We start from the raw sequence: 11,533 nt of genomic DNA, 5'->3' as shown, positions 1-11,533 counted from the left end.
CTTTTGAGCTGAATCTTTTTAGTGAATCAGACATATTGTGCAGCCAGGTAAGTCTGATTCCTGAACAAATAAATCCTTTGAATTGGTTCTTTTTAGTGATTCAAAAAACTTACGGTGTAGTTAGATTCCCAAACAAATGACTCTTTTGAGCCAATTCTTTTTAGTGATTGGCATTAGAACTGATTCCTGGATGAGTCTTTTGAGTTGTATCTTTTTTCAGTGTAGTCTGTTTCCTCAATGAAAGAATCTTTTCTAATCATTTCTTTTTAGTGAATCAAAAACATACAGTGTGGACAGTGTAGTCTGATTCCCAAACAAATGATTCTTTCGAGCTTGTTTTTCTCAGTGAGCCACATTAGATCAGATTCCTGGGTGAATGAGTCTTTTGAATTGGATCTTTTTTTGTGAATCAAAAACGTATAGTGTGGTCGGTGTAGTGTTTCCTAACAAATGACTCTTTTGAGCAGGTTCTTTTTAATGATCAGTATTAGAATCAAATCTTGGACAAATGAATCTTTTGAACAGGTTCTTTTAAAAGGATCGAAAACAGACAGTGCAGCCAGTTTAGTTTGATTTCTCAACAAATTAATTCCTTTGAATTATTACTTTTTTGAGAATGAAAAACATAATGCATAGCCACTGTAGTCTCTGATTCCTGAACAAATTCATCTTTTAAACATTTATTTTTAATGATTCAAAAAGATACAGTGTGGACAGTGTAATCCGATTCCCGAAGAAATGACTCTTTTGAGCCAGTTCTTTATAGTGATCTGCATTAAAGTGGATTCCTGGATGAATGAGTCTTTTGAGCTGAATCTTTTTAGTGAATTGAAAACATACTGTGCAGCCAGGTAAGTCTGATTCCTGAACAAATAAATCTTTTTGAATTGGTTCTTTTTAGTGATTCAAAAAACATACAGTGTGGACAGCGTAGTTAGATTCCCAAACAAATGACTCTTTTGAGCCAGTTCTTTTTAGTGATTGGCATTAGAACTGATTCCTGGATGAATGAGTCTTTTGAATTGGATTTTTTTTTCAGTGTAGTCTGTTTCCTCAATGAAAGAATCTTTCAAATCATTTCTTTTTAGTGAATCAAAAACATACAGTGCAGCCAGATTAGTCTGATTCCTCAACAAATTAATCTTTTGAACTTTTTATTTTTTAATGAATCAAAAACATACAGTGTTGACAGAAATGACGCTGAGCCCGTTCTTCTTAGTGATCCACATTAGATCGGATTCCTGGATGAATGAGTCTTTTTAATTTGGATCTTTTTAGTGCCAATTCTTTTTAGTGATCTGCATTAGAACTGGTTCCTAGATGAATGAGTCTTTTGAACAGGTTCTTTTTTTACTGAATCAAAACAGACACTGCAGTCAGTGTAGTCTGTTTCCTGAATGAAAGAATCTTTTGAATCAGTTTGAATCAGTGAATCAAAAACATAAGGTGTAGACGGTGTAGTCTGATTCCCAAACAAATTACTCTTTTGATCTTTTGAGTCGGTTCTTTTTAGTGACCTGCGTTAAAACCCACATCCTGGGTGACTGAGTCTTTTGAACAGGTTCTTTTTAGTGATTTGAAAACAGATAATGCAGCCAGTTTAGTCTGATTCTTGAACAAATGCATCTTTTGAACGTTTGTTTTTAATTAATCAAAAATGTATAGTGTGGACAGTGTAATTTGATTCCCAAACAAATGACTCTTTTGAGCAGGTTCTTTTTAATGATCTGCATAAGAACCAATTCCTGTACAAATGAATCTTTTGAACAGGTTCTTTTTAGTGAATCAAAAACAGAGGAGCAGCCAGTTTAGTCCGAATCTTGAACAAATGCATCTTTTGAACATTTATTTTGAATGAATTAAAAGCATACTGTGTGAACAGTGTAGTCAGATTCCCAAACAAATGACTCTTTTGAGCTAGTTTATCTTTTGCATTAGAACTAATTCCTGGATAAATGAGTCTTTTGAACAGGTTATTTTTAGTGAATCAAAAACAGACTGTGTGTCTGATTTCAAAAGAAATTAATCTTTTGAATCGGTTATTTTTAATGAATCAAAAACATACATTGTGGACAGTGTAGTCAGATTATGGAACAAGTAAATCTTTTGAATTGTTGTTGTTTTTTGTTTTATTTTAGTGAATCAAGAACTGACACTGCAGACAGTGTAATCTGATTCCCAAACAAATGACTCTTTTGAGCAGGTTCTTTTTAATGATCTGCATAAGAACCAAATCCTGTACAAATGAATCATTTGAACTGGATCTTTTTAGTGAATCAAAAACATACAGTGTGGACAGTGTAGTCTGATTCCCAAACAAATGACTCTTGAGCCAGTTCTTTGTAGTGATTTGCATTAGAACCGAATCCTGGATGAATGAGTCTTTTGAACAGGTTCTTTTTAGTGAATTGAAAACAGACAGTGTTCTAGTTTAATCCAATTCTTAAACAAATGCATCTTTTGAACATTAATTTTTAATGAATCAAAAATATATAGTATGGACAGTGTAATTAGAACTGCATTAGAACTGATTCCTGGATGAGTAAGTCAGAACAGGTTCTTTTTTTTACTGAATCAAAACAGACACTACAGCCAGTATAGTCTGATTCCTGAACAAATTAATCTTTTGAATCGGCTCTTTTTAGTGAATCAAAAACATACAGTGCAGACGGTGTAGTTGGATTCCCAAACAAATGACTCTTTTGAGCCAGTTCTTTTTAATGATCTGTATTAAAACAAAATCTTGGACAAATGAGTCTTTTGTACAGGTTCTTTTTAGTGAATCAAAAACAGACAGTGAAGTCAGTGTAGTCTGATTTTTAAACAAAAGAATTATTTGAGTTGATTCTTTTTAGTGAATTTAAAAACATACAGTGCAGACGGCGTACTCAGATGTCCAAACAAATGACTCTTTTGAGCCAATTCTTTTTAGTGAGTCAAAAATACACAGTGTGGACAGTTTAGTCAGATTCCCAAACAAATGACTCTTTTTTAAATGGTTTTTTAGTGATCTGCATTAGAACCAAATCCTGGATGAATGAGTCTTTTAAACTGTATCTGGATCGGCCACTGTCTGATTCCTGAACAAATGAGTCTTTCGAATCGCCTCTTTGTAGACGGTGTAGTCCGATTCCCAAACAAATGACTCTTTTGAGCCAGTTCTTTTTGATGATCTGTGTTAAAACAAAACCTTGGACAAATGAGTCTTTTGAACAGGTTCTTTTTAGTGAATAGTTTGATTTCTGAACAAATTCATCTTCTGAACTGCTACTTTTTTTGAGAATCAAAAACAAAACATAGCCACTGTTGTCAGATTGCTAAACAAATGACACTTTTGAACTGGTTCTTTTTAGTGAATCAAAAACGTTGTGTGCGGACGGTGTAGTCTGATTCCCAAACAAATGACTCTTTTGAGCCATCTCTTCTTAGTGATTTGCATTAGAAACGAATCCTGGATGAATGAGTCTTTTGAACAGGATCTGCCTCTTTAATCTGATTCCCAAACAAATGACTCTTATGAACCAGTTCTTTTTAGTGAGTCAAAAATATACAGTGTGGACAGTGTAGTCCGATTTTTTTTTTTTTTTTTAAAGATTTATTTTTGGCGTTTTACGCCTTTATTTGGATAGGACAGAGAGAAGGGAGTGGAATCGGGAAAGGTCCGTGAGCCGGGATTCGAACTCGGGTCGCCCACAGTGCAATGGCGCTATATGTCGACGTATTAACCACAAGGCTATTGGTGTCGACAAACAGGTTCCTTTCTGGTGAATCAAAAAATTCTGAAGCAAATGAATCTTTTGAATCAGTTCTTTTCACTGAGTAAAAAGAACCTACAACACGATCAGAGTAGTTCAATTCCTAAACAAAAACTAGTTAGGTTGTCATACAAATGACTCTTTTGAACTAGTACTTTCGGGTGATTGGCATTACAGCTTATTTCTAAACAAACGGCTGTTTTGAACTTGTTCTTTTTAAGTAATCAAAAACCTAAACCTACATTACAATAAATGTTTCCAATTCCTAAATGAACTACGTTTTTCAGAACCAGTGCCCTAGAGCACAACCAGTATAGTCCATTTCTTGAACAAATGAATCTTTTGAACTGTTCCAGTGTAGACTGAATCCCAAACGAATGATTCTTTTTCTTCTGCACAGTTTCCTGCAGGCCGTAGTCCTAAAACCCTGAACGGGCTGTTGAGTCCTCTGTGTGAGGAGCGGGTGCGAGTCAGCCAGTCGTCTCTGTGCGACAAACTCCAGGAGAAGGACAGGAGCTGGGTGGGAAGTCTGGCCGCAGAAGGAGGCAGCGCCAGCGGCATGGACCACTCCGCCATCCTCCCGCTGCGCTCCAAGAACTTTCGGGAGAAAAGCGACGTGCACTTTGTGGAGGTGATAAAGGAAGACAGGTGAGTGAGAGAAGATTTGTTTGAGTTTCATAGTAGTTTTATAATTCAGTCATTCATTTTCAGCTTGTTTTCCCTGTGTTGTCTTTGTTTTAGTCTGATGAAGGATTATTTCTTCAAGCCACCCATTAACAAACTGAGTCTGAACTTCCTGGAAGAATCTCTGGAGTCAGCTTACCGTACCAGCTACCATGAGCAGGTACACACCTGGGTTATTATATTTCATTATTTTTATTTGGTTGAACTTAAAGTACTACAACAACAAGAATTAAGACTGAAACAAAAATGAATAAAAGCTATGTAGATGTATATTTAAAAAAAACTAAAGTGATACAAAGAAAGATACAAAAAAGTGCAAAATTATTATAATTATATGTAACTTATAACTGAAATGAAAATGTTTAAATCACCTAAAAGTGCAAAGCGAAAATATAAAAATAAAATGTTACTTTAAAAATCAAATTATGTTATCATTGAATTATTTTATAAAACAGATGTACGTAATGTTCTACAATAACAACAATAAAAATAATGATGAATAAAAGCTATATAAACGTATATTTTAAAAAATACCAAAAAAAAAGAGATGAAACACAACATAATTAGTAAAACAGTAACTAAAAATGAAAGCTGAAAGTATAGAAATAAAAACTACTTCAAAAAATTTATTTCAGCATTTCTCTTCTTTGTTCAGTTTGACTTGATGTACTAAACCAATAAATAAAAGCTAAACTGAAATAAAAAGTATTAAAACTTTATAGACGTTTATAGACGTAAAAAAAAGAAAAAAGTAAAAAAAAAAAAAAAAAATACAATAAATGTAAACAAAATACAAACACAAAATTAACAAAATTGCTAAATTGCATTAACTAAAAATGAAAGCTGAATTATAGGAAAAAAATTACTTCAAAAATGTTTTTTCGCAACATTTCTCATTTTCATTTGGTTTAACTTGATGTACTAACAAAATAAATAAGTAAAACCTAAACTGAAATAAAAATGATTAAGAACTATATAGACATTTAAAAAAAAACAATAAATTACAATAAATGTCATTTCAGCTTGCATTACTAAAAATGAAAGCTGAAATTATAGAAATAAAAACTATTTGAAAAGAAATAATTTCAGCATTTCTCATTTTCATTTGGTTTAACTATGTACTAATCTAAAATAAATAAATAAATAAAACCTAAACTGAAATAAAATGATTAAAAACTATATAGACACATAAAAAAATACAATAAATCACAATAAATATAAATGAATAGATCAATAAATAATAATAAAACTAAATTGCTAAATTGCATTAACTAAAAATGAAATTATAGAAATAAAAATGGCTTCATACAAATACATTTTATTTCAACATCTCTTTTTGCTTGGTTTACCAGTGTACTAAACAAAAAAAAAAAAAGAAATAAAAATGATAAAAACAAGAAAAAATTATGAAATATGACAAATTAAAGAAATTATATTTAAAAAAAACTGCTTCAAAATATTAATAAAACATTTAATTTCAACATTTCTCATTTTCGTTTGGTTTAACATGATGTACTTAAAAAAAAAAAATAAACTGGAATAAAAATTATCATACTATACGAACATATTTAAAAAAAAAAAAAAAAAAAAAGCTATAAAAAAAAAAAAACCCAACAGAACAAAAATACTACAACATTAGCTAAAAGTGAAAACTGAAAATATAAAAATGAAAACTTTAAATTCAAACCATGAATTTTAAAAAAGTATGTGTTATGTTATATGGTTTAACTTGTCACACTAAAATAAACTAAAGTGAATTAATAAATAAAAGCTATATAGGTGCATTTAAAAAAGACACTACACCATTACTAAAACGTTACCTAAAATTAAAGATAAAAATAAAAAAATAATTCTGGATCAGAAAAAAAAAAAACACTTTTTATTTCAGCTAGTTGCCAAGGCAACATTTCTCATCCCGTTTAACTTAATGTACAAAAATAAAAAACAAACACAGAAATAAAAACTATAGAGATATATTAATAAAAAAACACAAAAAAATTACAAAACGCGCAACAAAAATACTAACCAAAAAAAACGAAAATTAAAATATTAATTTGTAATGTATATCTGTATTATATCAATATATTGGTATTTCATTGATACTAAAATAACACACACACACACACACACACACTCACACCCCTGCTGAAGAAAGTACTGTATGTAAATCTTTAAACAATCATGTATGGACCTCTTCTGGTTATTCACAGAACTGCAGCTTCATCACATCATTGTCTTAACTTGAGTATCATCATCTCTGCGTTTTCACCAGGTGGTGAATCAGGTGCCGATGCAGACGTTCGCGAGTCCGGTCTTCAGCTCGCTGCTCGATGTTTGTCTGTCTTGTGTTGTTTTTATCGCCCTGACCATTGCCTGCTTCCTGTATCCTCCTGTTACCATGGGGACGGCCCTGGCAACCACACTCGGTCTGGCAATCACAGCCGCTCTGTTGGAACTGGTTTCTCTCGTTTTGTCCATTCGGTGAGTCGGACGTGGTCATTTCCTGTCTACTGTTATATTTAGATCAGTTTTGCCACCATCTAGAGCTCAACTGAAATTCATCAGTGACACTTTACAATAAGGCTCCATTAGTTAATATTAGTTCATGTATTTAATAACATGAACGAACAATGAACGATACATTTATTATGCTATTTAATCATCTTTGTAAATGTTAGTTAAAATAAAAAATGCGTTAGTTACATTACATTAGTTCAGTGCATTAACTAATGTTAACAAACACAACTTGTGATTTTAGTAATGCATTAGTAAATGCTGAAAATAACATTAAGATTAATACGTGCTGTAGAAGTGTTGATGATTCTTAGTTCATGTTAACGAATGTAGTTAACTAATGAACCTTTTAAAATGTTACAAATTACTCTTTAACAACTGATAATATAAAACTAATGTATTATAATTATTGTCATATTATTTATAATTTATTTGTAATTAATCATTTAAATAATTGATATTTATAATTTATATATAATCGTTGTCATTTATATAAAACAGTGAAATGTGATTTATTTATTTTTTTTTTTTTTTATATTTATTTTTTTTAAATCAATTCTCAAATTCAACAACAATTTTCCATGCTGTACATTACAATATTGTGATGACTAAATTCTTATAACATCTTATAACATTAGTTTTTCTTTCTTTCTTTCTTTCTTTTGTTTGGTGTAATATTTCTGGGTTAAACTAATAATTTAAATACTATGTAAATTATTAAATGAATTATTAAATTAATTCTTTTAAATAATTTAAATATTATTTTTATTTATTAGTTTAATATATTTATTCTGTTCTATATAGAATTAATATAATATTATTATTATTATTATTATTATTATTTTATTTTATTTTTGTTTTTTATTTTTATTTTTTTTAACTACACCTAAAACAATAAACATTTTTGTTAACAAATGTTAACTGAAAATACATTTTAGCATGACCGCATCAAATCTCAAAATCAATATCAATTTTTTATGCTGTACATTATAATATTGTGATGCCTAAATTCTTATAATATCTTATAACATTAGTTTTTAGTAAACTTTTTTTTTGTTTGTTTTTTGAAGGCAAAATGGTGTAATATTGGTGGGTTAAACTAATAATTTAAATACTATTTTAATTATTTAAATGAATTATTCCTTTAAATAGTTTAAATATTATTTTGATTTATTAGTTTAATTTATTAATTATATATACACACACATATATATATATATATATATATATATATATATATATATATATATATATATATATATAATTATTATTATTATTATTATTGTTATTGTTATTATTACTATTATTTTATTATTATTATTATTATTATTATTATTATTATTATTATTATTATTATTAACTACACTTAAAACAATAAACATTTTTGTTAGCTAATGTTAACTGAAAATACATTTAGCATGTCTGTATTATTAGTATGTACCATATTCATTGATGGTTGATTTTGGATATTTAATTATTCAAACTTTTTTTCCCTACTTTTAAATTTTAATTTTACATTTACTTTTGCAGTTTTCTCACACTAAATGAGCTTTTACTATTAAGTAATCTTAAGTAATCACTGCCGTTCAAAAGTTTGGGATCAGTAAGATTTTTAATTTTTAATAAAAAGTCTTTTTTGCTCATCAAGGTTGTGTTTATTTGATTTAAAAATACAGAAAAACAGTAATATTGTGAAATATTATTTCAGTTTAGAATAGTGGTATTCTATTTAATTTACTTTTAAAACAGAATTTATTCTAGTGATGCAACACTGAATTTTCAGCATCATTACTCCAGTCTTCAGTGTCACATGATCCTTCAGAAATCATTTTAATATGATGATTTATTATTTTTTATTCTTTTTTTTTAAGGTTCTTTGAATAAAACGTTAAAAAGAACAACATTTATTTAAAATAAAATAGAAATCTTTTGTAAATATACACTAACGTTCAAAGTTTGGGGTCAGTAGTTTTTTTCTTTCTTTCTTTCTTTAAAAGAAATTAATACTTTTATTCAGCAAGTATGTGTTAAATTGATAAAAAGTGTTAGTAAAGACTTCTAAAAATGTTCATTTAGAATAAATGCTTTTTATTAATCAAAGATTCCTGAAAAACAATCACAGATGCCAAAAGAAATATTAAGCAGCACATCTGTTTCCAGCACTGATAATAAATCAGCATATTAAAATGATTTCTGAAGGATTATGTGACACTGAAGAGTAATGATGCTGAAAATTCAGGTTTGCATCACAGAAATAAATTCAATTTTAAAATGTATTCAAATAGAAAATTATTTTAAATCGCAATAATATTTCATAATATAACTTTTTTTTTTTTTTTAAATAACTTGTCCAACACTGACCAGTCCATGCCTAACTTTAATGATTTCTCTATCTTTCTCCTGCAGTATGGTGTTTTGTCTGGATAATGTCCAGAATTGTACCCGGTCTCTGTTGAAGCTGGTGTCTGGCTGGCTCCCGCGTCACGTGATCGGGGCTGTGCTCGTTTCACTTCCTGCCGTGTCCGTCTTCTCCCACCTGGCTTACAGTCTGCAGCTGCCCATCCAGGTGAGCAGAAGAGAAGGAAGGTGACCTCCTCACCTGTCCTTCCTCCTTGTACTGCTGCTCAAAAGTCTTTGGAAAGACATTACAATGCCACAAACTCTCAATTCATTTAAAGACTTCTGAAAAATTGGACCACAGCCTTCAAAATGCTGTGTGTAAAGCAAAGTAAACATTCTTCTGAACACAAATGCACATTGTCTAACATCAAAAGGGGTGCACGAGATATCTTCATCTTCATTTTCCCTCGGTTTCTTGAAGCTTGTTAGATCAAAGTGTGTTTTTGAAAGCCTGGTAATTGGAGGAAGAGTTTAAAGCTTTGAAGATGTTACTCTGCAGGATCAAACTATGACGTGACGTGCAGAACTGATTTGAGGTTTTTATATTTGTATGTGTTTTATGCTGACAAGCTCATTAGAGGTCTGTGTACACAGACGTTCTCGCAGCCCTGGTTTGTAAATATGCGTATCTGTGATTGGTTGAATGTGTAAATGTTTACTCTTTGTTCTTCTGGTTTTGTAGGTGACCATGTTCCTGTGCTGTGCTCTCATTATTGCTATTATCCAGTACTGTAACTTCTGCCAGCTGAGTTTCTGGATGCGCTCTGCTCTGGCCACTGTGGCTGGTTTGTCTTTACTCATCCTGCTCTACAGCGCCACCACCGGGCCCAGGTCAGACATCCACAGATTTTGTTACCTGTTAAAGGAGAAGTCCACTTCCAGAACAACAATTCACAGATAATGTACTCACCCCCTTGTCAGCCAAAATGTTCATGTCTTTCTGTCTTCAGTCGTGAAGAAAATATGGTTTTTGAGGAAAACATTTCAGGATTTGTCTTCATATAATGGACTGATATGGTGCACTGATTTTGAACTTCCAAAATGTAGTTTAAATGCAGCTTCAAAGGACTCTAAACGATCCCAGCCAAGGGCGAAACGATCAGTCATTTTTTTTCAGAAAATAAAAATTTGTATACTCTTTAAGCACAATAGCTCATGTAGCACAGGCTCTGGGATGCGCGTTCACAACGCTACGTACTATTGAATCATGTCGAAAGGTCACGCAGATCTACAGACCCAGTGTTTACAAAGCAAACGCGCAAAGACTAAGAAAGTGCAAGTAAGTCAAACGCTGTTTACAAACAAAAAGGTACAAGAATGTCGGACGATTCTGAAGTTGTAGGAGAAAATAAGATGGAGTTTTTCACCATACTCTACCTTTTTGAGCTGGAGTACACAACGATAAACTTAGACGTGATTCATAGTAGTGATGGGAAGTTTGGATCATCTTACCGACTCGGATCTTTGAGTCTCGTTCAGCGAAATTAACGAATCTTTTATCGAGTCATTTCGTTCATTTTAGCAAAATATAATTAAAATGTTACGTGTTACTTCCCTAACACATCTACTGCTTACACAAACGTTGATCACACTACAAACAAGACAAAACTGTAATGCTATAAGAAACAGAAAAGTTAATTCATTGTTTACCTGGGTCTTTAGTCTCTGATTAGCTCACCTCGCCTCTTATCTGAGAAGTTTTCGGGTTTGAGTAGTTCGTTCATCACGTGACAGCCCCATAAGATGAACGAATGACTCGAATAACCTGAAGACTCGAAACAGGTGAACTAATTCCAGTACTGAACCTAATAGGTTGTTGCACATGCGCGACTGAACGAATCACTCCCCGAGACGACTCGTTCTTCCCGAGTCACATTAAAGATTCGTTCACAATGAAAGAATCGTTCAAGAACGACCCATCACTAATTCGTAGCATCGTGAATGCGCATCCCAGAGCCTGTGCTACACAAGCTTTTGTGTTTAAAAAGTATACAAATTTTTGTTTCTCAAAAATGACTGATCGTTTCGCTAGATAAGACCCTTCTTCCTCGGCTGGGATCGTTTAGAGTCCTTTGAAGCTGCATTTAAACTGTATTTTAGAAGTTCAAAATCAGGGCACCAATGAAGTCCATTACATGGAGAAAAATCCTGAAATGTTTTCCTCAAAAACCATAATTTCG

The 11,533-nt window shown here is 31.4% G+C and overlaps 1 protein-coding gene across 1 annotated transcript in view; it reads left to right on the top strand.

The window, feature by feature from the left end:
* adcy9 (adenylate cyclase 9) overlaps positions 1-11,533 on the top strand; it is a 50,657-nt gene that overhangs the window by 29,295 nt on the left and 9,829 nt on the right. Inside the window, exons 4-8 of the mRNA XM_051094518.1 lie at positions 4,156-4,403; positions 4,497-4,599; positions 6,712-6,920; positions 9,360-9,519; positions 10,036-10,184. Coding sequence (XP_050950475.1) covers positions 4,156-4,403; positions 4,497-4,599; positions 6,712-6,920; positions 9,360-9,519; positions 10,036-10,184 — 869 coding nt within the window. The remainder of the gene's footprint in view (positions 1-4,155; positions 4,404-4,496; positions 4,600-6,711; positions 6,921-9,359; positions 9,520-10,035; positions 10,185-11,533) is intronic.

The sequence above is a fragment of the Labeo rohita genome, chromosome 22, assembly GCF_022985175.1.
Source record: "Labeo rohita strain BAU-BD-2019 chromosome 22, IGBB_LRoh.1.0, whole genome shotgun sequence".
NCBI classification, from domain to species: Eukaryota; Metazoa; Chordata; class Actinopteri; order Cypriniformes; family Cyprinidae; genus Labeo; species Labeo rohita.
The sequence above is the reverse complement of the archived record's forward strand: the minus strand, read 5'-3'. Positions and strand labels throughout refer to the sequence as shown.